The sequence below is a fragment of the Schistocerca serialis genome, chromosome 1 (genome assembly GCF_023864345.2).
Source record: "Schistocerca serialis cubense isolate TAMUIC-IGC-003099 chromosome 1, iqSchSeri2.2, whole genome shotgun sequence".
In the NCBI taxonomy this organism is placed as follows: domain Eukaryota; kingdom Metazoa; phylum Arthropoda; class Insecta; order Orthoptera; family Acrididae; genus Schistocerca; species Schistocerca serialis.
The window spans coordinates 521317047-521343420 of NC_064638.1; the positions used below are offsets into that span (position 1 = coordinate 521317047).

General features: G+C 43.1%; 1 protein-coding gene across 1 annotated transcript in view; it reads left to right on the forward strand.

Moving 5' to 3' along the window:
• Positions 1-244: 244 nt before the first annotated feature.
• LOC126410864 (beta-1,4-glucuronyltransferase 1-like) overlaps positions 245-26374 on the forward strand; it is an 82376-nt gene continuing 56246 nt past the window's right edge. Inside the window, exon 1 of the mRNA XM_050081323.1 lies at positions 245-364. Coding sequence (XP_049937280.1) covers positions 245-364 — 120 coding nt within the window. The remainder of the gene's footprint in view (positions 365-26374) is intronic.

Consider the following 26374-nt stretch of genomic DNA (forward strand, 5'->3'; position numbering starts at 1 on the left):
GCGAAGTACGAGCTCACGGTAAGTGGCTCGCATACGCTCAGCGTTAACGCGTGTGAAGGCGGGCCGGGGTGAGTCTATCATCTGGCGCTGGTGCGACGGTGAACGGGCGCATGCGCGCCTCAGTCGGCGAGTTATCTCGCGGGACACCAAGTCTCGCACCGAGTCTGCACGGCGTGTGTGTGCATGGCGCTCCACTGCGCTGCCGACACACGAGGGGTGCGCGTCCGACACCTCGGCTGCGGACATGAGGTGCCGCCGCTGCCGCCGCTACGTGCTGCTCACCCCCCTGTGCATCGTCGCTGGCCTCTGCTTCTTCCTGTTTCTCCTGCCACTCCTGCGCACTCCGGATGAAAGTAAATACCAGGTGAGGCGGCCCACCAATGGTAGTCGACGCACTAGCCCTGCACCCTGCATTTCATCGTAACCCTGCGACAAGTGACTGAGGTACGTCGTCGCCGCGTGACGATAAACCTGTGCATCTCGTATACAAATATTTAAGCCACACAATTTTAATGGGAACAATCTCTAAGTCGGTATAGATCCAGTACATTGATATTTAAAAAACATTTCGATTATCACTTGCTCTCCCCCTTCCTCATCATCAAGTCGCAAGGAGTAAAAGGATACAAGACTCTTTTTCTTTTTTTAAAAAAAATCTATTTGTGTCTCTGTCCTCTTGCACAATAAGCATATTTCAAGGATCCTGCCTGGAAGCAAACCGAATTTATTATTTTTGTCTCATCATCCATACGTGCTTGGGTGATGTAACACCATCGTCAGTGTGTTTCCGTTTATTTTATTGAACATATCTTCCTTTTTTTTTCATGGTGCTATCTGACATCTGCAGTACGGTTGGTATTTCAGTACTACCTGTCACCTGCGATTTTATTGTTGGTATTATTGGTTTCCGTGTTGTCAAAACCTTATGAATTGTATTCGCAACGCGTATTGTCAACGAAATATGTATGGGTGAAGGCAAAACACTAAGAATTTGTGTTTTCTCTTTTTCACTTTTCAAGGGAGAATGCTCAGAAAACTAACCGTTTGTGTCATTTTTTTTAAATTTATTCATGGCTGTGCAAGTAGTTTTTTATGCTGAAAGGCAATGTAAACTTTAAGCCACGGATATTGAGCGTAAACCCTCCTTGAATATTTTAATGCTAGAGTAACGACCGAATGAATCCGTTCACGCGCTAACTAATCGAATAATGCGAGCGGCTCCGTCGAAAAAATGATTTCAGTGAACTGCTACGAGCGTCATCAATATGCATCTGCCTGAATGTCAGAAAGACCAGATACAACAATTGCGAGGCTCTGATAAGCTGTATGTTTTGTGATTGGTTGCCTGTTAGCGAATGTCAGCAATATATGCACCGTTCATCAGTAAAGTATAGCTACGTTAACAAACTAGATGATTACCCGCTGTTCTTGATTACTCATTCAACCGACTCTTACACTATGCAAGAAAAACAGTCCGAGATATCAATAACTTAAAATAAAACCAATTTTATTTACATGTTTTTAAAAGCATAATTTTATAATTTGAAGTATATTAGAAAAACATAATAATACCAATTTAATAAAAGCATGGTTTATAACTCCTCCTAACATCTTCCAAGACTTCTTATATTCGTTTATCAAATGGGACTCTCACCAGTAGTGTGGAAACGCCGAAAATTGTGAATTCGAAACTAACATTTTTCAAGAGATCGTGAGTTAAATTTGTACCAGTTGATACGTATAGAACATGACGGAATCCTTTTGGTTATATCGAAGGAACCTGTTTAATTTTTTGAGACTCAAAGCAACTTCGCGCTCATTGCTATTCACTCTTACAGCGATACGGTCACAGTGAAGAAGATTATATTAGTAAGTCGCCTTGACATGTTACAACTTTATGTATATAAACTTTTGGCACTGAAAATAGCAAAGTAATTTGGTTGCTTTTGATTGCTTAAGTTAAATGATGTTAGAAAGCATTCCGCGAAAGCAACCTGACATCCACAAATCCGCCAAACAAATTGTAATTCTAATTGAACGCACATTTAATTCGAGAACTTGTATTACCTATTGATTGGGAATTGTCTCTTAAAACACGTCCTAAATACTATTTAATTCAGTAATTTTTGTAAATGATTATGTCAATTGATAGTAAAATTGAAGAACTAGCGTAATCATGAGGTTTCATAAGACAAATTTTGAGAAACGGAAAGTATATGTGACAACCTGGCATGATACACTCCATGACGCCGTGCGTCTTAAAGGTTTTTTACTAGTGTAACTATTATAATAATTTGATACGTAGTTACGCTTTCCATATTAATGTAGTGATTAATGTAGTGATAGCTGGGGTCTGGTGATATTAGCTCCATATTCCGTGTCCACACTTCGAATATGGTCAGGATTTAGTTGACTGCTCCTATAGACAGTCACAATTTATTTGATGCTTTTGTATTTAAGAAGCGTTTCAGGGATCAAGGTCCCATCATGACTCCATAAACATGAATCGTACAAGAAAAGCATAGGAATCCTTATGAATACGAACTAATTAGGGTCGATCTAAGCATGATTGTTTTGAATACATTTGAAATACATAAATGTTTCTGACCGGTGCCTTTATTAACAATTCCACGACGTTTTCTAATAAATGACTGTTTAATTCAAATATTATAACATCGCATTTAGAAACGTGAATACGTAGCTCCATTACTTCCATTGCAGACTGAAGGGTGACATACTGACAGACCTAAAGGCGAAATATTGAATATGGTCCATGAAATTGTCTCACTGCGAAAGGAAGTACAGTATCTCCTCTCCTCAGCCATCCCATGGACAACAAAATGACAAGTACTGAGGTAAGTGATCGCAGAACAGCAATTATTTCCAGTGGATGGTGCACGAGCTAAACCTTGACTTCCGAAATACGTTCGATACAGTTTCCCACTGACTCTTAGAGCAAAACAAGAGCTCGCGGAATGTCGAACCAGTAGTAGTGTGTTATTAGTAACTTTATTGTGAGATTTACGCAACACGATGTGTGAGTGAGTGAATGTATGCGTTGTGGCTGGATTCATGCCTCCCTTGAAGGTAGAACTCAACACGTCATTCTCAGTGCGAGAAAAAATGTCAACCCAAAAAGTAACTTCGAAACTCTCTATGCGTGTTTTAAGAACGTTACTTTTTACGGTATGTGCAGGGTGTAAACGATAACCTAACGACATACTACAATGGTGTAGACGAAGTCGAGACGAACAATTCGATACAGGCTACTTGTGGTCCATCAATCCGGGAAACAGCCTCAGACTAGTCCACAAGAGCAACCTACGCTACGACCCATGCGCGTCGTGCGAGATTTTGGCTAAAACCGTCCTTGAATATTAAAAACCCATTGTCATTACACTTGCAGAATGTAAAATTAGTGTTTGTGTAAATTTTGCCTCAAAATATTATGAATGTTAACAGCATGAAATTAACAATGAAATTGTTTTGTTTTTTTCTGGCCCTCTTATTACGAATCTACTGTATTTATAAGAGTTAACTTTAGATCAAAATGTAAACGTAATCAGTTTTTTCTTAACGTTTTCAAAAGTCATTTTTTTCTTTCGTTACCCTCAAGGGCAAGTTTAAATCAATGATGATAACGATATTGCTCACGGATGTTGCTATTGTACATAGTAAATGTGGTAAGACCTGCATAGGATTGAAGATTTTTGTAGGGAACGGTAGTTGATATGCAACGTAAACAGAAGTAACGTACAATACTGGCCATTAAAATTGCTACACCAAGAAGAAATGCAGATGATAAACGGGTATTCATTGGACAAATATACTATACTAGAACTGACATATGATTACATTTTCACAGAATTTGGGTGCATAGATCCTGAGAAATCAGTACCCAGAACAACCACCTCTGGCCGTAATAACGGCCTTGATACGCCTGGGCATTGAGTCAAACAGAGCTTGGATGGCGTGTACAGGCACAACTGCCCATGCAGCTTCAACACGATACTACAGTTCATCAAGAGTAGTGACTGGCGTATTGTGACGAGCCAGTTGCTCGGCCACCATTGACCAGACGTTTTCAGTTGGTGAGAGATCTATAGAATGTGCTGGCCAGGGCAGCAGTCGAACATTTTCTGTATTCAGAAAGGCCCGTACAGGACCTGCAACATGCGGTCGTGCACTATCCTGCTGAAATGTAGGGTTTCGCAAGGATCGAATGAAGGGTAGAGCCACGGGTCGTAACACATCTGAAATGTAACGTCCACTGTTCAAAGTGCCGTCAATGCGAACAAGAGGTGACCGAGTCGTGTAACCGATGGGACCCCACACCATCACACCGGGTGATACGCCAGTTTGGCGATGACGAATACACGCTTCCAATGTGCGTTCACCGCGATGTCGCCAAACGCGGATGCAACCATCATGATGCTGTAAACAGAACCTGGAAATCCGAAAAAATGACGTTTTGCCATTCGTGCACCCAGGTTCGTCGTTGAGTGCACCATCGCAGGCGCTCCTGTCTGTGATGCAGCGTCAAGGGCAACCGCAGCCGTGGTCTCCTAGCTGATAGTCCATGCTGCTGCAGACGGTTGTTGTCTTGCAAACGTCCCCATCTGTTGACTCAGGGATCGAGACGTGGCTGCACGATCCGTTACAGCCATGCGGATAAGATGCCAGTCATCTCGACTGCCGGTAATACGAGGCCGTTGAGATCCAGCACGGCGTTCCGTATTACCCTCCTGAACCCATCGATTCCATATTCTGCTAACAGTCATTGGATCTCGACCAACGCGAGCAGCAACGTCGCGATACGATAAACCGCAATCGCGATAGGCTACAATCCGACCTTTATCAAAGTAGGAAACGTGATTGTACGCATTTCTCCTCCTTACACGAGGCACCCTAACAACGTTTCACCAGGCAACGCCGGTCAACTGCTGTTAGTGTATGAGAAATCGGTTGGAAACTTCCCTCACGTCAGCTCGTTGTAGGTGTCGCCACCGGCGCCAACCTTGTGCGAATGCTCTGAAAAACTAATCATTTGCATATCACAGCATTTTCTTCCTGTCGGTTACATTTCGCGTCTGTAGCACGACATCTTCGTGATGTAGCAATTTTAATGGCCAGTAGTGTATTACATATGAGGTTGCCGCTTAAGTTCGAAGCGCTTTTGTTTTCCGTGTTGGTATTCCGGTTGCTATAGGTTTATTTATTGATTGTCATTTTTAGTTTGTAGTTCACTGTTGCTGTCTGATTTTACATATTGTCATTTTGTCATTTGGAGGTAGTAAGTGGAGCTGTGGACGCTAGAAAATGGAGTGCCAAGTGGAGAAATTGGAACATTTCCGACATATTCTTCTGTTTATGTTCGAAAGCGGAGGCAGCCAGAAGCATTTGCTACGTTTATGTGGATAACGTCATTGGACGAGGACGCCAAGAAAATGGTTTTCTCGTTTTAAGGAGGATCATTTTGACATTGGTGACACTCCATCTCCAAAAAGACTTTCGGGATTTGATGATGCTCATTAAGCGTGTTAGTCCACAATGACCTACGCCAATAAACGGCCGCCGGTGTGGCCTAGCGGTTCTAGGCGCTACAGTCTCGAACCGCGCGACCACTACGGTCGCAGGTTCGAATCCTGCCTTGGGCATGGATGTGCGTGATGTCCGTAGGTTAGTTAGTTTTAAGTAGTTCTAAGTTCTAGGGGACTGATGACATTAGAAGTTAAGTCCCATAGTGCTCAGAGCCATTTTTGAGCCAATGTACGTAAGAATTGGTAAATGAACTGTGATCACTCCACCATCGTGCAACGTGTGTGGGGGATGTTCAAGAATAGGGTGAACGGCTACCGCATGCGCTAAGCTAAGAGCACAAAAATCAGCGGGTGGCCATGTGTGCCTCCCTTTTTGCTCGTCGTCATTGTCTCGTGAGGAGCTTCGACCATTCCTATCGTGTATCGTTAATGGTGACGAGAAATGGCGTCTTCATGCTAACATGAGCAAACGAAAGGAGTGGCAGAGACCGAACAAAGCAGCAACTCCCCTACAAAGACCTGCGCGCATCCACAAAAGATAATCTTATGTGTTTGGTGGAACAGCGGTGTAGTGTACTACGAATTCCTTCCCTGATGTGTAACCATCACAGATGACATTAATTGTCAGCTACTGAGACGTCTTACAGACACAGTCCAGGAACAACGAAGAGGAATATTGCATGAAGTAATGATACTCCATCAGAATTCTTGCCGGCATTCTGCTACACTGACAAAAAACACTATACAGGAGTTCATCTGATCTTGCGACCTAAGATTTTCATCTTTTCCCCCCTCTACGAACAGGCAGCACTGAAAAGCCTATGTCGAAACAAGGCCTCGGGAGTAGACAACATTCCATTAGAACTACTGACAGCCTTGGGAGAGTCAGGCCTAACAAAACTCTACCATCTGGTGAGCAAGTTGAATGAGACAGGTGAAATACTTCAAGAAGAATGTAATAATACCGATCCCAAAGAAAGCAGTGGTTGACAGATATGAAAATTACCGAACTATCAGTTTAATAAGCCACTGTTGCAAAATACTAACACGACTTCTTTACAGACGAATGGAAAAACTGGTAGAAGACAACCTCGGGGAAGATCAGTTTGGATTCCGTAGAAATGATGGAACATGTCAGGCAATACTGACCCTACTATTTATCTTAGGAAATAGATTAAGGAAAGGCAAACCTACGTTTCTAGCATTTGTAGACTTAGAGAAAGCTTTTGACAATGTTGACTGGAATACCCTCTTTCAAATTTTGAAGGTGGCAGGGGTAAGATACAGGGAGCGAAATGCTATTTACAATTTGTACAGAAACCAGATGGCAGTTATAAGAGTCGAGGGGCATGAAAGGAAGCATTGCTTGGGAAGGGAGTGAGATAGGGTTGTAGCCTCTCCCCGATGTTATTCTATCTATATACTGAGCAAGCAGTAAAGGAAACAAAAGAAGAATTTGGAGTAGGAATTAAAATCCATGGAGAAGAAATAAAAACTTTGAGGTTCGCCGACGACATTGAAATTCTGTCAGAGACAGCAAAGGACTTGGAAGAGCAGCTGAAAGTGATAGACAGGGTCTTGAAAGGAGGATATAATATGAACATCAACAAAAGCAAAACGAGAATAATGGAATGTAGTCGAATTAAATCGGGTGATGCTGCAGGAATTAGATTAGGAAATGAGACGCTTAAAGTAGTAACGGAGTTTTGCTATTTGGGGAGCAAAATAACTCACGATGGTCGAAGTAGAGAGGATATAAAATGTAGACTAGCAATGGCAAGGAAAGCTTTTCTGAAAAAGAGAAATTTGTTAACATCGAGTATAGATTTAAGTGTTAGGAAGTCGTTTCTGAAAGTATTTGTATGGAGTGTAGCCATGTATGGAAGTGAAACATGGACGATAAATAGTTTAGACAAGAAGAGAATCGAAGCTTTCGAAATGTGGTGCTACAGAAGAATGCTGAAGATTAGATGGGTAGATCACATAACTAATGCGGAAGTATTGAATAGAATTGGAGAGAAGAGAAATTTGTGGCACAACTAGACTAGAAGAAGGGATCGGTTGGTAGGGCATATTCTGAGGCATCAAGGGATCACCAATTTAGTATTGGAGGACAGCGTGGAGGGTAAAAATCGTAGAGGGAGAGCAACAGATCAATACACTAAACAGATTCAGAAGGATGTAGGTTTGCAGTAGATACTGGGAGATGAAGAACCTTGCACAGGATAGAGTAGCATGGAGAGCTGCATCAAACCAGTCTCTGGACTGAAGACCACAACAAAAACAACGAACAGGCATCGAGGAACTTCCTTTCCCGGTGAAAATGTGCTCCGAACATGGCTGGGCGAGTTCTTCGCCTCTAAACCACTTCCTTTCTACAGCCGCGGAATCGAAAAGTTACCCCGGCGTCGGCAGACTTGTAAATAGTGAAGGAGGATATTTATCGATGACTAAAGTCTCTGCTATGTGTATCTGTTGTGTTTATTTAACTTATGGGAAAACGCTACGAACTTAGGCACCCACCCAGTATAAAGAGGGGCAATGACACATTAACGTTTGATTACACTATTGGCTACTACCACTGGAAACAGTAACGCCCGTACAATAGCTTGGAGTACCTCGTGTGAAGCGTAAGAAAAACAGATGGCCGGTTGAAATTCATTTCAAGAGTCCTCATCATCATCATAGCATGTTAAAGGGAATTTTCCCTGTCTCTCGCCATCTTTACAATTTGGCTGCACTCCATTCCACAGATATTGTTTTATAATATGGATATTCTGCACTTTGTGGAGAATAACGATTTCTACAACCAAGACTGAAGCGATGGCTTTCTGGAGCTTTTAGGCTGTCGTTCTGCACGAACAGTATTTACTAAGGAACGGAGAAAGCGAGAATGGGACGGAGATGGAGGGGAGAATTACGGGGTTTGTCAGCCTTCGACAACATAACGCAAAGTATTGGTGTAGTCGTAGTTCCTCAGTTTTTTTCAGTCGACCCACGTCTCCAGCTCTCACTTACAGGAACAGAAAATTAATCCGTGAACTCATGTAAATACCAGACACTTTACCTGGCATATCACAGTCTGGCTATAGAAGTGTGGATCTAACGATTAACTGTTAGTGAACAGGGGTCGGAGTGCAAATTATAGTACGCCGAATTAGATTCCACGCTTTTGGAGTAAGCAGCGTGACAATCTACGCTGATAACGACTCTTAGGATACCCTAAATTCAAGCTTACTTCAGATTCAACATAAAATCCAAGTCTTCTCACAACTTTGCGAGAGTCCCTTCGCCGGTCCGGTTAAGACATCGGCACACTGCGTACAATAAGGTAGAGTGTTACCGAACCTCACTGATGTTCGAACCTTTTTGTTATTTATAGCCGCACTTTATGTTTAGTCACTGTTTACTACTTGTTAGGTCATTATCGTTTCGATAAAACTGACAAGTAACTTAAAACTCTCACAGTAAATACTTCCGGAACAACAAGTGCAACTGGTACGTTGCACATCGGATCACACTGACAGCGATTTGCAAGCGACAGCAGTTGCTTCCTTATCTTAAAATACCTGAAAAATTAGCGTTTTGCCACCTTTCTTGGTCTCACTGGGACCTACCTTTCGAGCACATCTAATTGTAAGAGGATATAAGGGCAATCCTCGTAAATGGTTCAAATGGCTCTGAGCACTATGGGACTTAACTGCTGAGGTCATCAGTCCCCGAGAACTTAGAACTACTTAAACCTAACTAAACTAAGGACATCACACACATCCATGCCCGAGGGAGGATTCGAACCTGCGACCGTAGCGGTCGCACGGGTCCAGACTGTAGCGCCTAGAAACGCTCGTCCACTCCGGCCGGCTGCTCGTAAATCATAAATCATGATCAGAGATCAAAATACTGTACTTACATATTCAATATTTAAACAAAAAGGGTTGGCGCCTCCTTTGCAAGGGAACACCGTCACAATGATAGGAACAAATTATGAATGCAGCGGCTATATTTATTTTTAGAGGGTCGCCTAATCAGGATATTTCGGTTCTGAGATTCAGATTAAGTCTGTGTTTAATAAATCGTTCTTTCTTCAAAACCTGGATGTTTACCACACTGGAATGACAGAAAATACGTATCCCGCTAAATTAACATAAAGTCTCGTAATCCTGATTGAGAAATTGCCCCAACGCAACCAGCCCAAAATCGTATAAAACACTGAAAGCACAAAGCTCTCTGAAGCTCACTTTAACACTGAAGGTTCCGATAATGCTTTGGGCAGATACCTCTTGTACAAGGAAGACGGCTTGGGAAACGTTATAAGCTTTCATCAGTTGTGCAGCTCACAAATGCAAAGTAAACGAGTGCACGACCGACGAAATAATACAGTTGATCAGGCAATTCAAGTTGCGTAGAAAAATTTCAGCTACCAGTCACAATAAAAGGTTATTTATTTGTCACACGACAGGTTTCGGGCTTGTGCCCATCCTCAGGTGTTTATACATTCATGTACATGTTCATGCTGCTAGATATCACTGTATAAATGCAAAAAAAAAAAAAAAATATTTGCTGGTGACTAAGTGGCAAGACTACTTAAAATTGTCGCACCTGTTTAGTCACCAGCAAATTATTATTTTGTATTTATACAGTGATCTTCAGTAATATAAACATGTACATGAATGTATAAACACCTGAGGATAGGCACAAGCCCGAAACCGGTCGTGTGACAAAAACAAACAACCTTTTAATGTGACTGGTAGCCGAATTTTTTCTGCACCCTGTAAAAGAACAGTCACAGAGTTCAACAGCATCCACTACGGATAAAATTCATTTAACTCAAGTTGTGTATCAAATTCCGCAAATTGTGAGCTGCTCAGAAAATGCACAGCACTAATACGAAATGCGAAACTTACTCAAAATTCAGCAAACATAGGCCACAAACTGCCAGTCAGCACCGGATAAAAGCGGCATAAATGGCAACAGAACAAGGCTGTCCCTACGAGCTCTGAACCACGAGTGCCCCAGACGGCTTCCCCGTGACGAGTGCTCAGAATTCGCCTCCTCTCAGCCTAACTCCGGGCTTCTCGAAAAATTCTGTGCGCAGGAGAGGATATCCAGCCACTTCCACAGTGACCAGCGAGAATTTCGCTTTGTTTGTTGAGTACAGGGGAACCCTGCAGAACGTTCCCATTAGTGGCTTAAAAGAACGCATCTTAACATTCAAAAGGTCGGTATCAGATTCTAGCCATGTTCCACTCATTGGTCGGGGCCTTCGCGCCTGAACACGGCGACGGGCAAAACTCTGTTGATTGGATGACAACGTTTGGAGGGAAAGTGTTAGCCAGTCAAGTAGACTTGTCACCGTAGAGCCGTGTCAGTTAGTTACATGTTCCATACATCGTCTGAACGATTCTTTTATCGAAGTGATGAGGAACGAGTCAGTTTGTAGGATATGTACGCTGATCATTGTGGCCGGTCGGGGTGGCTGAGCGGTTCTAGGCGCTTCAGTTTGGAACTGCGCGACCGCCACGGTCGCAGGTTCGCATCCTGCCTCTGGCATGGATGTGTGTGATGTCCCTAGGTTAGTTAGGTTTAAGTAGTTCTAAGTTCTAGGGGATTGATGACCTCAGAAGTTAAGTCCCATAGTGCTCAGAGCCATTTGAACAATTTTTTGATCATTGTGACCACTGCCCAATGCAGGTTGGATGCCTCCTGGTGGCGTTGCGGGCACCTGACGCGATAAGAAAAAATATATAAGTCGAGAAGAGACGGATGAGGGATTACCCTAGACAAGATATGAGCTGCAAATTGAGAAATCCACTGAGATAAGCGACTTTGCAAAGGTCAGATTATTATTATGCAGAGCCTGCGAACGAGTATCTGGAAAACGCCGAAGCTGGTCGAATGTTCGCCTACTACCGTCGTGAACATCTACGTAAAGTGGTAGAAGGGCAGTCAAACTACCACCAGGCGCTAAGTGGTTGGACGTCCTCGACTCTTCACAGAACGTGTGGGTTTAGAGGTCTTGTCCGCTCTGTAAAGAAGGATAGATGGCGATCTGTTGCATCTCTGGCGAAAGAGCAAAGTACTGGTGGACGTATAAGTGTTTCGGAGCAAATCATCCAGCGCTCATTGTTGAACAAGGGGCTCCACAGCAGACGCCGCCTGCGTGTTCACATGTTGACCCAGTGACATCGTCAACTATGATTGTAGTGGGCTCATCATCATCGAGATTGGATCGTGTATCACTGGAAACGTGTCGGTAAGAGTGAATCACATTTTTCCTGCACTCGGTCTACGGTCTCTCCACAAACGCAGTCATCCAGGCGATTTGCTGCAAGAAACGTGCACCGTGCCACGGGCGCAGTCTGGTGGTGCTATGACAGACATTCTCCTGCGCTTGTATGGGACCTGCGATAGTAATCGAAGCCACCATGTCAGCTGCGGGCCACCTGCATCCCTTCGTACTTGATGTGTTCCCTGACGACGATGTCATATTTCACCAGTATAGTTTTCCGTGTCTCGAAGCCAGAATAGTGCAACAGTGGTTAGATGGGCGTGATGGTGAAATCACGTTAATGTCTTGGTTCCCATCTGGGTCGCTATGGAGGCCACCATCGCGTCCAAACACTAGCGGACAGCTACACTACTGGCCATTAAAATTGCTGCACCGCGAAGATGACGTGTTACAGACGCGAAATTTAACCGACAGGAAGAAGATGCTGTGATATGCAAATGATTAGCTTTTCAGAGCGTTCACACAAGGTTGGCGCCGGTGGCGACACCTACAACGTGCTGACACGAGGAAAGTTTCCAACCGATTTCTCATACACAAACAGCAATTGAGAGGCGTTGCCTGGTGAAACTTTGTTGTGATTACTGGTGTAAGGAGGAGAAATGCGTACCATCACGTTTCCAACTTTAATAAAGGTCGGATTGTAGCCAATCGCGATTGAGGTTTATCGTATCGCGACATTGCTGCTCGCGTTGGTCGAGATCCAATGACTGTTAGCAGAATATGGAATCGGTGGTTTAGGAGGGTAATACGGAACGCCGTGCTGGATCCCAACGGCCTCGTATCCCTAGCAGTCGAGATGACAGGCATCTTATCCGCATGGCTGTAACGGATCGTGCAACCACGTCTCGATCCCTGAGCCAACAGATGGGGACGTTTGCAAGACGACAACCATCTGCACGAACAGTTCGACGACGTTTGCAGCAGCATTGACTATCAGCTCGGAGACAATGGCTGCCGTTACCCTTGACGCTGCATCACAGACAGGAGCGCCTGCGATGATGTACTCAACGACGAACCTGGATGCACGAATGGCAAAACGTCATTTTTTTCGGATGAATCCATGTTCTGTTTACAGCGTTATGATGGTCGCATCCGTGTTTGGCGACATCGCGGTGAACGCACATTGGAAGCGTGTATTCGTCATCGCCATACTGGCGTATCACCCGGCGGGATGGTATAGGGTGCCATTGGTTACACGACTCGGTCACCTCTTGTTCGCATTGACGGCACTTTGAACAGTGCACACTTTCAGACGTGTTACGACCCGTGGCTCTACCCTTCATTCGATCCCTGCGAACCCTACATTTCAGCAGGATAATGAACGACCGGATGTTGCAGGTCCTGTACGGGCCTTTCTGGATACAGAAAATGTTCGACTGCTGCCCTGGCCACCACATTCTCCAGATCCCTCACCAATTGAAAACGTCTGGTCAATGGTGGCGGAGCAACTGGCTCGTCACAATACGCCAGTCACTACTCTTGATGAACTGTGGTATCGTGTTGAAGCTGCATGGGCAGCTGTACCTGTACACGCCATCCAAGCTCTGTTTGACTCAATGCCCAAGCATATCAAGGCCGTTATTACGGCCAGAGGTTGTTGTTCTGGGTACTGATTTCTCAGGATCTATGCATCCAAATTCCGTGAAAATGTAATCACATGTCAGTTCTAGTACAATATATTTATCCAGTGAATACCCGTTTATCATCTGCATTTCCTTTTGGTGTAGCAATTTTAATGGCCAATAGTGTACTTACAGGAGTAAACACCTGGTGCCACATGGCTCCACAAATCTAAAACTGTAGAATCGATGATACGCGTGATCGGTGATATAGTGCCATAAAAGGATGGTTCAACAAGCTATTAAGCAGATGGTCATAACTTTTTGGTTCGTTAGTGGGTACATAACTAGTATTAACGTTAATGAACACACTATTGTTTTTAGTCCTACTCATGCAAGTACATTTTTTTTTTTTACTGGCTACCAGTTTTAAGCAGAAATTCGTCAACAGAATAGAAGAAGTTGTCCAGGAGAAATGATTTTAAATTATATTTAAAACTTGCTTCGCTACCCGACAGACATTTTATGTTATTGGCCATATGATCAAACAATTTTGTTGATGCATATTGAACTCCTTTCTGAGCTACTGGCAGCTTTAAAAATGTGGAATAAAGGTCATTTTTCTCTCTAGTGTTGGAGGTATGGACATCACTGTTCTATTGTCCCCCCGGTAGCTGAGTGGTCAGTGCGATATAATATCAATCCTAAGAGCCCGGGTTCGATTCCCGACTAGGTCGGAGATTTTCTCCGCACAGGAGTGGGTGTTGTGTTGTCCTAATCGTCATCATCGACGCGCAAGTCGCCGAAGTGCCGTCAACTCGAAAGACTTACATCCGGCGAACCGTCTACCCGACGGGAGGCCCTAGTAACACGACTGTTCTACACACAAAAATTGGGGCATTGTACCCCATTTACTGACTGCTCCTCATGTGCTACATCAGTTCTTGCTATGACTCTATCGTTGTACAGAACTGAATGTAGTGTGGTTTACAAACTTTAGGGAGACTCTATTTTCAGAGAAACAATAATTCTTTGGAAAATATTATTTACCAACTCTTCTGTTGTTTTCTCTTTAATGTGGTTTATTATAACACAGAATCGTCTGCGAAAAGTACCATTTTTTCGCGCGGAATTAGCCGAGTGGTCTCGGGCGCTGCAGTCATGGACTGTGCGGCTGATCCTGGCGGAGGTTCGTGTCCTCCCTCAGGCATGAGTGTGTGTGTTTGTCCTTCGGATAGTTTAGTTTAAGTAGTGTCTAAGCTTAGGGACTGATGACCTTAGCAGTTAAGTGCCATGAGATTTCGCACACATTTGAACATTTTTGAACCAATTTTGCTTGTTGAATATTACGTGGAAAGTCGTTGACATATATAATGAAAAGGACGATTTTGGAATATATAGGGTGCTCGAACATTATGAATCACCTCCAAGAAAACGATTTATTGACAAATAGCCAACACGGATTCAGAAAATATCGTTTTTGTGAAACACAACTAGCTCTTTATTCAAAAAAAAGGCTCTGAGCACTATGGGACTTAACTTCTGAGGTCATCAGTCCCCTAGAACTTAGAACTACTTAAACCTAACTAACCTAAGGACATCACACACATCTATGCCCGAGGCAGGATTCGAACCTGCGACCGTAGCAGTCGCGCGGTTCCAGACTGTAGCGCCTAGAACCGCTCGGCCACTCCTGCCGGCAGCTCTTTATTCTCACGAAGTAATAAGTGCTATTGACAGGGAACGTCTAATTGATTCCATAGTTTTAGTTAGCAAAGTCAAAGTTCGAAATAATCGAATGTAAGTCATCGACTGAAACAGAAATAATATCTGGCGTTCCCCCAAAGAAAGTGTTATAGGCCCTCCGTTGTTCCTGGTCCACATAAACGATTTAGAAGACAATCTGAACAGTCCTCTTACGTTGTTTGAAGATGATGCTGTCATTAACCATCATGTAATGTCATCAGCTGATCAAAACGAATTGCAAATGATTTAGACAAGCTATCTGTATTGAGCAAAATTGACAGTTGACTCCGAATCGCGAGAAGTGTGAAGACATCCACATGAGCACTAAAAATAATGCGCTATATTTCATTTAGTCGATAAAGTACACAAATCTCTAGGCTGTAAACCCAACTAAATACTTAGGGATTGCAATTACGAATAACTTAAATTGGAACTATCATACAGATAATGTTGTGAGGAAACCAAACCAAATACAGCGCTCTATTGGCAGAGCCTTTAGAAAATGCAACAGGTTTACTAAAGAGTCTGCTTACACTACGCTTGTCCGCCCTCTTCTAGCATAATGCTGTGCAGTGAGGGAACTGCATTAGATAGGATTGGCAGAGGACACCTAAAAAGTTCAAAAAAGGGCATCTCGTTTTGTATTATCGCGAGATAGGGCAGAGAGTGCTACGGATATGGTATACGAATGGGGTGACAGTCATTAAAACAATGGCGTTTTTCGCTGCGGCAGATACTCCTCATGAAATTTCAATCACCAACTTTCTCATCAGAGTGTGAAAATATTTTGTTGGCGTCCACTAACACTGAGACAAATGATCATCATAAAACAATAAGAGAAATTAGAGCTCTTACGGAGAGATAAGTTAGTTCGATGAATCCTTTGCCAGCTACTTAATTCTGATTTGCAGAGTAATCATGTAGGTCTAGATGCAGATGAGTTGAGCTGAATTGGACCCTGTGGACTTGCTTCATGATTTTCCTTTCTCCAGTCACTAAAATTTTCTACCTTTCTGACATTGTCTGCATTATTAAGCGCAACCTTTGCATTCTGTCTCTCGGGGATGATTCAGACCAGCTCTGTGTAAAGACATCAGTTCCATACAACTTGAGTTTTTCTGAGGTAGTAACATATTTACACAATCAAGCGCTTTGCAAAGACGACAGAAAATATCAACGGGCAACATACTGTTAAGGCTCTTACTACTTGATGACTGAATGTATAAACTGCATTCTCAGTAGAGCAATCCTTCGGAAATCCTAACTATGATATGCTAAGTAAAATATTTCCACTGAAGTGTGCGACTACTCTTGAGTATATACTCTGGAAAAAGATGTCAGTAAGGAAACTGGACGACAATTGTTTAAGTCTGCCATGTTACCTTTCTTATGAATTGGTTTAACAATTGTATATTTCAACCCGACAGGAAAAATTCCCGGTGCCAGTGATGCATTGCATGTAACGTTAAGGAACCGCGAACTGCAGTGCCCTGAGGACCCTCTTCCCATTCCAGAGCCTCTGTGACTGACCTCCTGTGGTCAAGGAAGACTACCAGAAGGACTCCTGGACCGCTAGTTTTTTTCCAAGATAACTTGAAGATAGTTTGCTTTTGTTCTACAGTACTACTTTTATTGCGTTAACCGGTTTTCGGCTTACAAGGCCATCTTCAGCCATTTACTGATAATTGTTAAAATGTTAGTAAATGACATTGGAAATGAACTTACACATCTAGCTTGAAGCTGAAACGCACAGTAGATAACATCTTCGACAGTGTGGTGGTAACGAAATGTAAAAAACGAAAAGTTGAACAGTAAGTAAATCTAAAGGGAGTCTTTTAAAGATGGACATATTCGCCTTTTTTGTACTTCGACAGGAGCATTTTTCCGCCGGTGGTAATATTACAAAAGACAGCTTCACTGATGCGGAGTTATTAAACTTGTTGTTGTAGATGTTGTTGCGGTCTTCAGTCCAGAGACTGGTCTGATGCAGCTCTCCATGCCACTCTATCCTGTGCAAGCTTCTTCATCTCCCAGTAGCAGCCTACACCCTTTTGAATCTGTTTACTGTATTCATCTGTTGATCTCCCTCTATGATTTTTACCCTTCACGCTGCCCTCCAATACTAAATTGGTGAGTCCATGATGCCTCAGAATATGCCCCACCAACCGATCCCTTCTTCTAGTCAAGTTGTGCCACAAATTTCTCTTCCCTGCAATTCTATTCAATACCTTCTCATTAGTTATGTGCAGCATTCTTCTGTAGCACCACATTTCGAAAGCTTCTATTCTCTTCTTGTCTAAACTATTTATCGTCCATGTTTCACTTCCATACATGGCTACATTCCATACAAATACTTTCAGAGATGACTTCCTGACACTTAAATCTATACTTTATGTTAACAAATTTCTCTTTTTCAGAAATGCTTTCCTTGCCGTTGCCGGTCTAAATTTTATATCCTCTCTGCTTCGACCATCGTGAGTTACTTTGCTCCCCAAATAGAAAAACTCATTTACTACTCTAAGCGTCTCATTTCCTAATCTAATTTCCGCAGCATCACACGATTTAATTCGACTATATTCCATTATCCTCGTTTTGCTTTTGTTGATGTTCATCTTATATCCTCCTTTCAAGACCACGTCCATTCCGTTCAGCTGCTCTTCCAGGTCCTTTGCTGCCTCTGACAGAATTACAATGTCGTCGGCGAACCTCAGAGTTTTTATTTCTTCTCCATGGATTTTAATACCTACTCTGAGTTTTCTTTTGTTTCCTTTACTGCTTGGTCAATATACAGATTGAATAACATCGGAGACAGGCTACAACCCTTTCTTACTCCCTTCCCAACCACTGCTTCCCTTTCATGTCCCTCGACTCTTATAACTGCCATCTGGTTTCTGTACAAATTGTAAATAGCCTTTCGCTCCCTGCATTTTACCCCTGCCGCCTTCAGAATTTGAAAAAGGGTATTCTAGTCAACATTGTCAAAAGCTTTCTCTAAGTCTACAAATGCTAGAAACGTAGGTTTGCCTTTCCTTAATCTGTTTTCTAAGATAAATAGTAGGGTCTGTATTGCCTGACATGTTCCAACATTTCTACGGAATCTAAACTGATATTCCCCGAGGTCGGCTTCGACCAGTTTTTCCATTTGTCTGTAAAGAAGTCGTGTTAGTATTTTGCAGCCGTGGCTTATTAAACTGATAGTTCGGTAATTTTCACATCAGTCAACACCTGCTTTCTTTGGGATTGGAATTACTATATTCTTCTTGACGTCTGAGGGTATCTCGCCTGTCTCATACATCTTGCTCACCAGATGGTAGAGATTTGTCAGGAATGGCTCTCCCAAGGCTGTCAATAGTTCTAATGGAATGTTGTCTACTCCCGGGGCCTTGTTTCGACTGAGGCCTTTCAGTGCTCTGTCAAACTCTTCACACAGTATCATATCTCCCATTTCGTCTTCATCTACATTCTCTTCCATTTCCGTAATATTGTCCTCAAATACATCGCCCTTGTACAGACCCTCTATGTACTCCTTCCACCTTTCTGCTTTTCTTTCTTTGCTTGAAACTGGGTTTCCATCGGAGCCTTTGATATTCATGCAAGTGGTTCTCTTTTATCCAAAGGTCTCTTTAATTTTCCTGTAGGCAGTATCTGTCTTACCTCTCGTGAGATAAGTCCTCTAGCCATCCCTACTTAGCCGTTTTGCACTTCCTGTCGAAATCATTTTTGAGACGTGTGTATTCCTTTTTGCCTGCTTCACTTACTGCATTTTTGTATTTTTTCCTTTCATCAATTAAATTCAGTATCTCTTCTGTTACCCAAGGATTTCTACTAGCCCTCGTCTTTTTACCTACTTGATCCTCTGCTGCCTTCACTATTTCATTCCTCAAAGCTACCCATTCTTCTTCTACTGTATTTCTTTCCCCCATTCCTGTCAATGGTTCCCTTATGCTCTCCCTGAAATTCTGTACAACCTCTGGTTCTTTCAGTTTATCCAGGTCCCATCTCCTTAAATTTCCACCTTTTTGCAGTTTCTTCAGTTTTAATCTACAGTTCATAACCAATAGATTGTGGTCAGAGTCCGCATCTGCCCCTGGAAAAGTCTTACAATTTAAAACCTGGTTCCTGAATCTCTGTCTTACATTATATAATCTATCTAAAACCTGTCAGTATTTCCAGGCTTCTTCCATATATACAACCTTCTTTTATGATATTTGAATCAAGTGTTAGCTATGATTAAGTTATGCTCTGTGCAAAATTCTACCAGGCGGCTTCCTCTTTCATTTCTTACCCCCAATCCATATTCACCTACTACGTTTCCTTCTCTCCCTTTTCCTATTATCGAACTCCAGGCACCCATGACTATTAAATTTTCGTCTCCCTTCACTATCTGAATAATTTCTTTTATCTCATCATACATTTCATCAATTTCTTCGTCATCTGCGGAGCTAGTTGGCATATAAACTTGTACTACTGTGGTAGGCGTGGGCTTCGTATCTATCTTGGCCACAATAATGCGTTCACTATGCTGTTTGTAGTAGCTTACCCGCATTCCTATTTTCCTATTCATTATTAAACCTACTCCTGCATTACCCCTATTTGATTTTGTATTTATAACCCCGTATTCACCTGACCAGAAGTCTTGTTCCTCCTGCCACCGAACTTCACTAAGTCCCACTATATCTAACTTTAACCTATCCATTTCCCTTTTTAAATTTTCTAACCTACCTGCCCGATTAAGGGATCTGACATTCCACGCTCAGATCCGTAGAACGCCAGTTTTCTTTCTCCTGATAACGACATCCTCTTGAGTAGTCCCCGCCCGGAGATCCGAATGGGGGACTATTTTACCTCCGGAATATTTTACCCAAGAGGACGCCATCATCATGTAATCATACAGTAAAGCTGCATGCCCTCGGGAAAAATTACGGCTGTAGTTTCCCCTTGCTTTCAGCCGTTCGCAGTACCAGCACAGCAAGGCCGTTTTGCTTAGTGTTACAAGGCCAGACCAGTCAGTAATCCAGACTGTTGCCCCTGCAACTACTGAAAAGGCTGCTGCCCCTCTTCAAGAACCACACGTTTGTCTGGCCTCTCAACAGATACCCCTCCGTTGTGGTTGTACCTACGGTACGGCCATCTGTATCGCTGAGGCACGCAAGCCTCCCCACCAGCGTCAAGGTCCATGATTCATGGGGGGCGGTTATTAAACTTAGTTTTCCGAAATTCCTTCTCCATAGACTACCAAGTAAGTATTCCGAATTAGAAACAAGACGAGCTACCAACATGTGTAAAGTTAGAAATAGATATCCTCGTTGTAGCGAAGCAGCTTAAATCACTTAATAAAGGCAAGTCTTTCAGTCCAGATAGTGTACCAGTTACGTATCTTTCTGACACATTAGCTCCAAACTTAGCAATCATTTACAGCTCCTCGCTCAGGGAAAGGGCCGTACATTGCACAGGTCACACTAACACTCAGAAGTAGGAGTAATCCGATCAATTACAGCCCATATCATACCAGTCGATTTTCAGTAGGATTTTGGAACATAAACTGTGTTCATACATTATGAATCACCTAGACGAGAATGGCCTATTGACACATAATGAGCACTGATTCAGAAAAGTTCGTTCTTAATAAAGACAACTGGCTGCTCCTAATCTTTCTAAACCAATTAAAAGACAATCTGAGCAACCCGCTGAGACTGTTCGCAGATGATGCAGCCATTTACCGTCTAGTAAAATCATCATATGATGAAAACCAATTGGAAAATGACTTAGACACGATATGCAAATGGTGCGAAAAATGAGAATTGTCTCTGAATGAGGAAAAGTGTGAGGTCATCCACATGAGCATGAAAAGAAATTTGTTAAATTTCGATTACTCGATAAATCACATAACTTATAAACGCTGTCAGTTCAATTACATAACGAGAAACTACAATTACGAAGAACTTAAATTCGATCGATCACACAGATAATGTGGTGAGGAAGGCAAAACAAAGACAGCGCTTTTTTGACAGCACACTTAGAAGATGCAACAGGTCCACTAAAGAGCTTTTTTTAGAGTTAAGTCGCTCTAGTTAAGTAAAAAAAGTCCTAAAGTGAAAATCGTAATTGGTTTTGTAAATTGACAATGCTAACCACTAGTCAAATATTGTTACAGTGCCCATTTTGCCACACATGGTCACTGTAGCAATATTTGGTTAGTGATTAAAATTGTCAATTTACACAACCAATTAGGATTTTCATTTAAATTTTTTTTTTATTTAGCTTTGGTTACTTAGCTCAAAAAGAAAAAAAAATAAGACTGTGTGCAATGACCGTCACATTGGACGACATTTTAGATTGCTCTGAAAATGGTTCGGTAATGAGCCGAAACCGATAATCTGTAAAGAAAATTTGCAATCTTGACGTATCATTTTTTTATCACACATGTTTTAAGTCAACAGATCCCATATCTCCTCTCATCGACAGTGTCGAAGTATACATAACTTCATTCGTTTTTAGTATAAGGTACATCCCCTAGATTGAGAGATACTATAAGTACGTGGGAAATTGTCTGCTGTTTTAGTATAATGTTGTTAACAAGTATGGCGTCTGTATGTAAACAGTGTTAACCCTGGAAATTTACACGTCTGACTTTTAAAAGGAAGATTAGGATTTCCCCAGAAGGGCCTATGGTATCAAAATTCTTCTACTACCAACACCGACCATTCCAACAGTCACGCAACTCATGTCAACAACAGAAGCAGACAAGACAGCAGACGAAAGCTTTATGTACTGTTAGCGCCAGAGTGGAGAGGACGCTAAAGAGCTTCGACGGTTCGCTAAACGATCGGCAACTAATGAAACAAGAGTGATCACTAGTGCACGCAAACCGAACGCGACCGAATGCTGTTCACTTCCTTTCGCCTACCGTTTAGACCAGAGAAATTTTCGTTCGCCTGCCGTTTAGACCAGAGAAATTCTCGTTTGCCGATACTCATTCCCTTGCGTTCGCTCCGGTGTGAACCAGGCTTAACCTTCGCAATACCAAAGGGAGGGGGAGGGGGGGTGTTTTGTGACCAGCTTTTGAAAATATTGTAGCCTAGTCAGGTATTCCATATTTTAAAATTTTGAAAGAAATATTGCTTTTCATGAAGTTTTCTGCCAGATTCCATAAATGTTATAAATTCTTGAGTAAACCATAAATTTAAGTCTCAATAAGAGATGTTGCTTTTCAAAATAAATTTCCAGATTCAGTACCACTCTATTTATACATCAGTATCTCATTAAAAATGTATTGTGAGTAAACGTCAACAACAATTTAAGGAATTTGTATTTCTTAAAAAATTATTTTGTGTGGATCACAAAGTACCCTCCCCCTCCCTGGTAGTACGCGTTACTAAAAGTGTGTTTGTATTTCTGAGACTATGCTAAAAGATATTTTCAAGTTCTAGACCCTGCTTACAAATCAGTTCCAATTAAAAAGTCTGTTGTTAATATGTCAACAAAAGTTAACAACTTTTTTTCTGTTTATTTTTTTAGGGTGGGCATAAATGACCATCCCTCTCCCCCCCCCCTTTCGTAACACATATTACTGAAAATACATTGATACTGCGAGGGTTAAGAGAGTGAGAGGTTACTCAAAACGTAGTGCGCCTCGCATGCCCTGTAGCTTAGGTGGTTTTTGTAGGCCAATTTGAGGTGTCTCCTGACTCGATAGACCACAATATTATACCAAACTGTTTGTCTCGATTTTCCCTGCACACCTGTTGTACGTTATAAACAGTTATCATTTACTACCCGTATAACTGCTGTCATAATAGACTCGAACGAGTAGCAGTTATAAAGGGCGTAACCGGAGAAATGCTCATTACTCAGGGGTGTGAAAGGAACGACCATTCGAAGCAAAAAAATCTAGCAAACACGACTTCTAGATTGCATACCTTAAAAGCTATAAGTCTTCTCCATCTTCGATCCTGTGAGACAAATCTTTTGTACTGTAAGCTCTTTGCTTTCCAATTTTGCGAGGCGGTAGTATGGATCACAAGCGAAAAATGTTCAGTTAACTTGGGCTCTAAAATGTATACCTTAAGAACTATGAGCACTTGTTCAGTAGAAGAGATGTGTTTCACAGTAACGAAGATGAAGTGCTCGTAGCTCTTAGGATATGCATTTTAGGTCTCAGAACATCTGAACTCCTTTTCGACACACTGACAGTGAATATACACGGGTGGAAATAAATAGTAAACGTGGAAAGACGACGTCGATTGTGATCCGATGACAGCACATGCCATCTGGGGGAAGTAGACGTACTGATAACGGTTTCAACGTCGTCCACCAACAGACAGCGTAGTGGCATAGAGCGTCATCTGCGTCTAACCTTTAATGGGAAATGCTCACAGCCAGAAGGCAAAGTGAGATGCAGACTTGTGAAGTAAGCAGGCAACCTTGAATCGGAGACACACTCGTGTTTCCTACAGCCAACTGAGCGAGCTTGAAAGGGGTCAAATTGTGGCCTCCCGAGTGACGGGATGGTCCTTTTGGAGAATTGCCACACAAGTTGGACGTGTTGCGTCACTTGTGCAAAGATTCTGGTATCAGTAGTCAAGAGAACATTCTTACACCCGTAGACGAGGTTCTGGACGTGCACTCAGCGCAGATGCCCGCCAGGACCGTCGTATTATTAGTTACCACAGCACAAATGAGATGGCTTGTGAGCGCATATATGTCAACACTAACTGTTGCAAACCGGTTATTAGCAGTGGTACTACGGGCATGCACGCTTCTATCCCGTCTTCCACTTATGCCACAGCATCGGTGTGCACGGCTTGACAAGTATCATCAGAGGATCGCTTGGAAGACTGAATGGCGCGCCGTGGTCTTTAGCGGTGAAAGCAGATTCTGCCTGCACGCAAGCGATGGTCGTTTGCGCGTACGACGTAGATCTGTTTAGTGCTGGCTCGTGGAATGCATTCATCTGAGACACGCTGGCCCCATCCCAGGCCTTATGGTCTATGGTGCAAAAAGCTACAACTCTCGTTCACCTTTGGTGCTTCTGAAGGGGATGCTAACAAGTGTTTGGTATCTGCAGAAAGTTATTAGACCTGTCCCTTCGCCGTTCTTGCTACAGGAAGGCGACGTTTGTACCAACAGGTGAATGTTCACGCACACGCTGTACGGTGACTATAATTTCGCACCCTACAAGCACTCACCTACATACTTTGGTGTGATTTACAACCAGAATTAGGTATCATTTGATAGGTTGTAATGCCTATGCTAGTAGAGGTTGGAACGCCAGTGGAAATGAAACGGCAGGTGTAACTCAGGCCCTGGGTGGAAAAGCCTGCACAGGTGTGTTGGTTCAAAATGGTTCAAATGGCTCTGAGCACTATGGGACTTAACATCTGAGGTCATCAGTCCCCTAGAACTTAGAACGACTTAAACCTAACTAACCTAAGGACATCACACACATCCATGCCCGAGGCAGGATTCGAACCCGCGACCGTAGCAGTCGCGCGGTTCCGGACTGAGCGCCTAGAACCGCTAGACCACCGCGGCCGGCTCTTAGGTTTATATTTAACAGGAATTATTTCGTCCTTTACTTTGGCATGCTATATAATAATAAAAAGGGCGTAGTTTAAGAAAAACCTACATGTACTGTGAGCCTTCTTATAACATTCCTTTAACATAAATGAGGACTTATGTCATAAATTAGAAACTAAAATGGCAGGATTCTAACCTGCGACCGTAGCGGTCGCGCAGTTCCAGACTGAAGCGCATAGAATCGCTCGGCCACCACGGCTGGCCGGTGTGTTGGTCCTGCTTAAGTAACCCAAGATGGATGATGAGGGCACCTGAGCGCTGAAGCACAATACAGTGGTGGCCGGCCGGTTTGTAGTGTGGCCGGAAGAATAACCAGACAATACTTCGGAAACTCTGAAAATCTTGGACGCAACAGAGAGGAACGAGGAAGCGTTACCTCGGAAATCACGAAGGCTGGGTTATTTCTGAGGATTTTTACTCTGAGAAGCATACCATTGTATGAATTCCTAATTAATGGGTATATGTATTTCCTCCTAAACTTTCCGCACTGGACGACAAAAGACTAAAATATGGTTGGTCGGCGTTCGGAAGAATCTGTGGAGAGGGAGAATATTCTGTGGTTTCGAGCATATGATTCGCCTTCTGCTTCAACGTGGGAGGGGAGCCGAGCTCTACTGGGAAGCGAGCGGTGGAGGGAAAGAGGTCTCCCGTTTTGGGCACCCGTGCTTGACGGTCGCTCAGTATCAGCTTTTGTTGGTACAGTCGGACTTGCTATCTTTGCTCTAAGGAGATTTTGTAGTTAGGTCGGTTAGGTACTGTACTGTTGCGAACTTATACAATTCTGGACTTCGCCTCCGGCTAGGGAGTCGTCGTTGAGTACGCAGCGTTCAGTGATTGAAAGCACTTCTTCTGTCTATACTCACATTGAGACGTTTTCTGAATTCCGTCCTTGTGACTGGGAGTTCGCGTTTCTTGTCTGTAGAACACAGAGGGGAGAAGACAGTACTAGTTAATACTAGTCAGAGGACCGGCTTCTGCCGTCCTAATGTTTGAATGAGTTTCTATTTTGTGGCTGGAGTTCTTCCACTGTCAGAGACGTGTGCGAGAACCATCACTCCGACGCACCGGACACAGTACATACGGTGATATTCCTAATTGCTTAGGCTTATTAGGGCTATTAAGCTAAACAGCTGTGATCACATAAGTTTTATTTCCACTGAGGTTCCACACCACTGTAGGTCATCTTTGAAAGTAGTGTCTTCTAGTGTTTGGTACGTAGATGATATCAGTCATCTCGCGTTATTTATACACTCCTGGAAATGGAAAAAAGAACACATTGACACCGGTGTGTCAGACCCACCATACTTGCTCCGAACACTGCGAGAGGGCTGTACAAGCAATGATCACACGCACGGCACAGCGGACACACCAGGAACCGCGGTGTTGGCCGTCGAATGGCGCTAGCTGCGCAGCATTTGTGCACCGCCGCCGTCAGTGTCGGCCAGTTTGCCGTGGCATACGGAGCTCCATCGCAGTCTTTAACACTGGTAGCATGCCGCGACAGCGTGGACGTGAACCGTATGTGCAGTTGACGGACTTTGAGCGAGGGCGTATAGTGGGCATGTGGGAGGCCGGGTGGACGTACCGCCGAATTGCTCAACACGTGGGGCGTGAGGTCTCCACAGTACATCGATGTTGTCGCCAGTGGTCGGCGGAAGGTG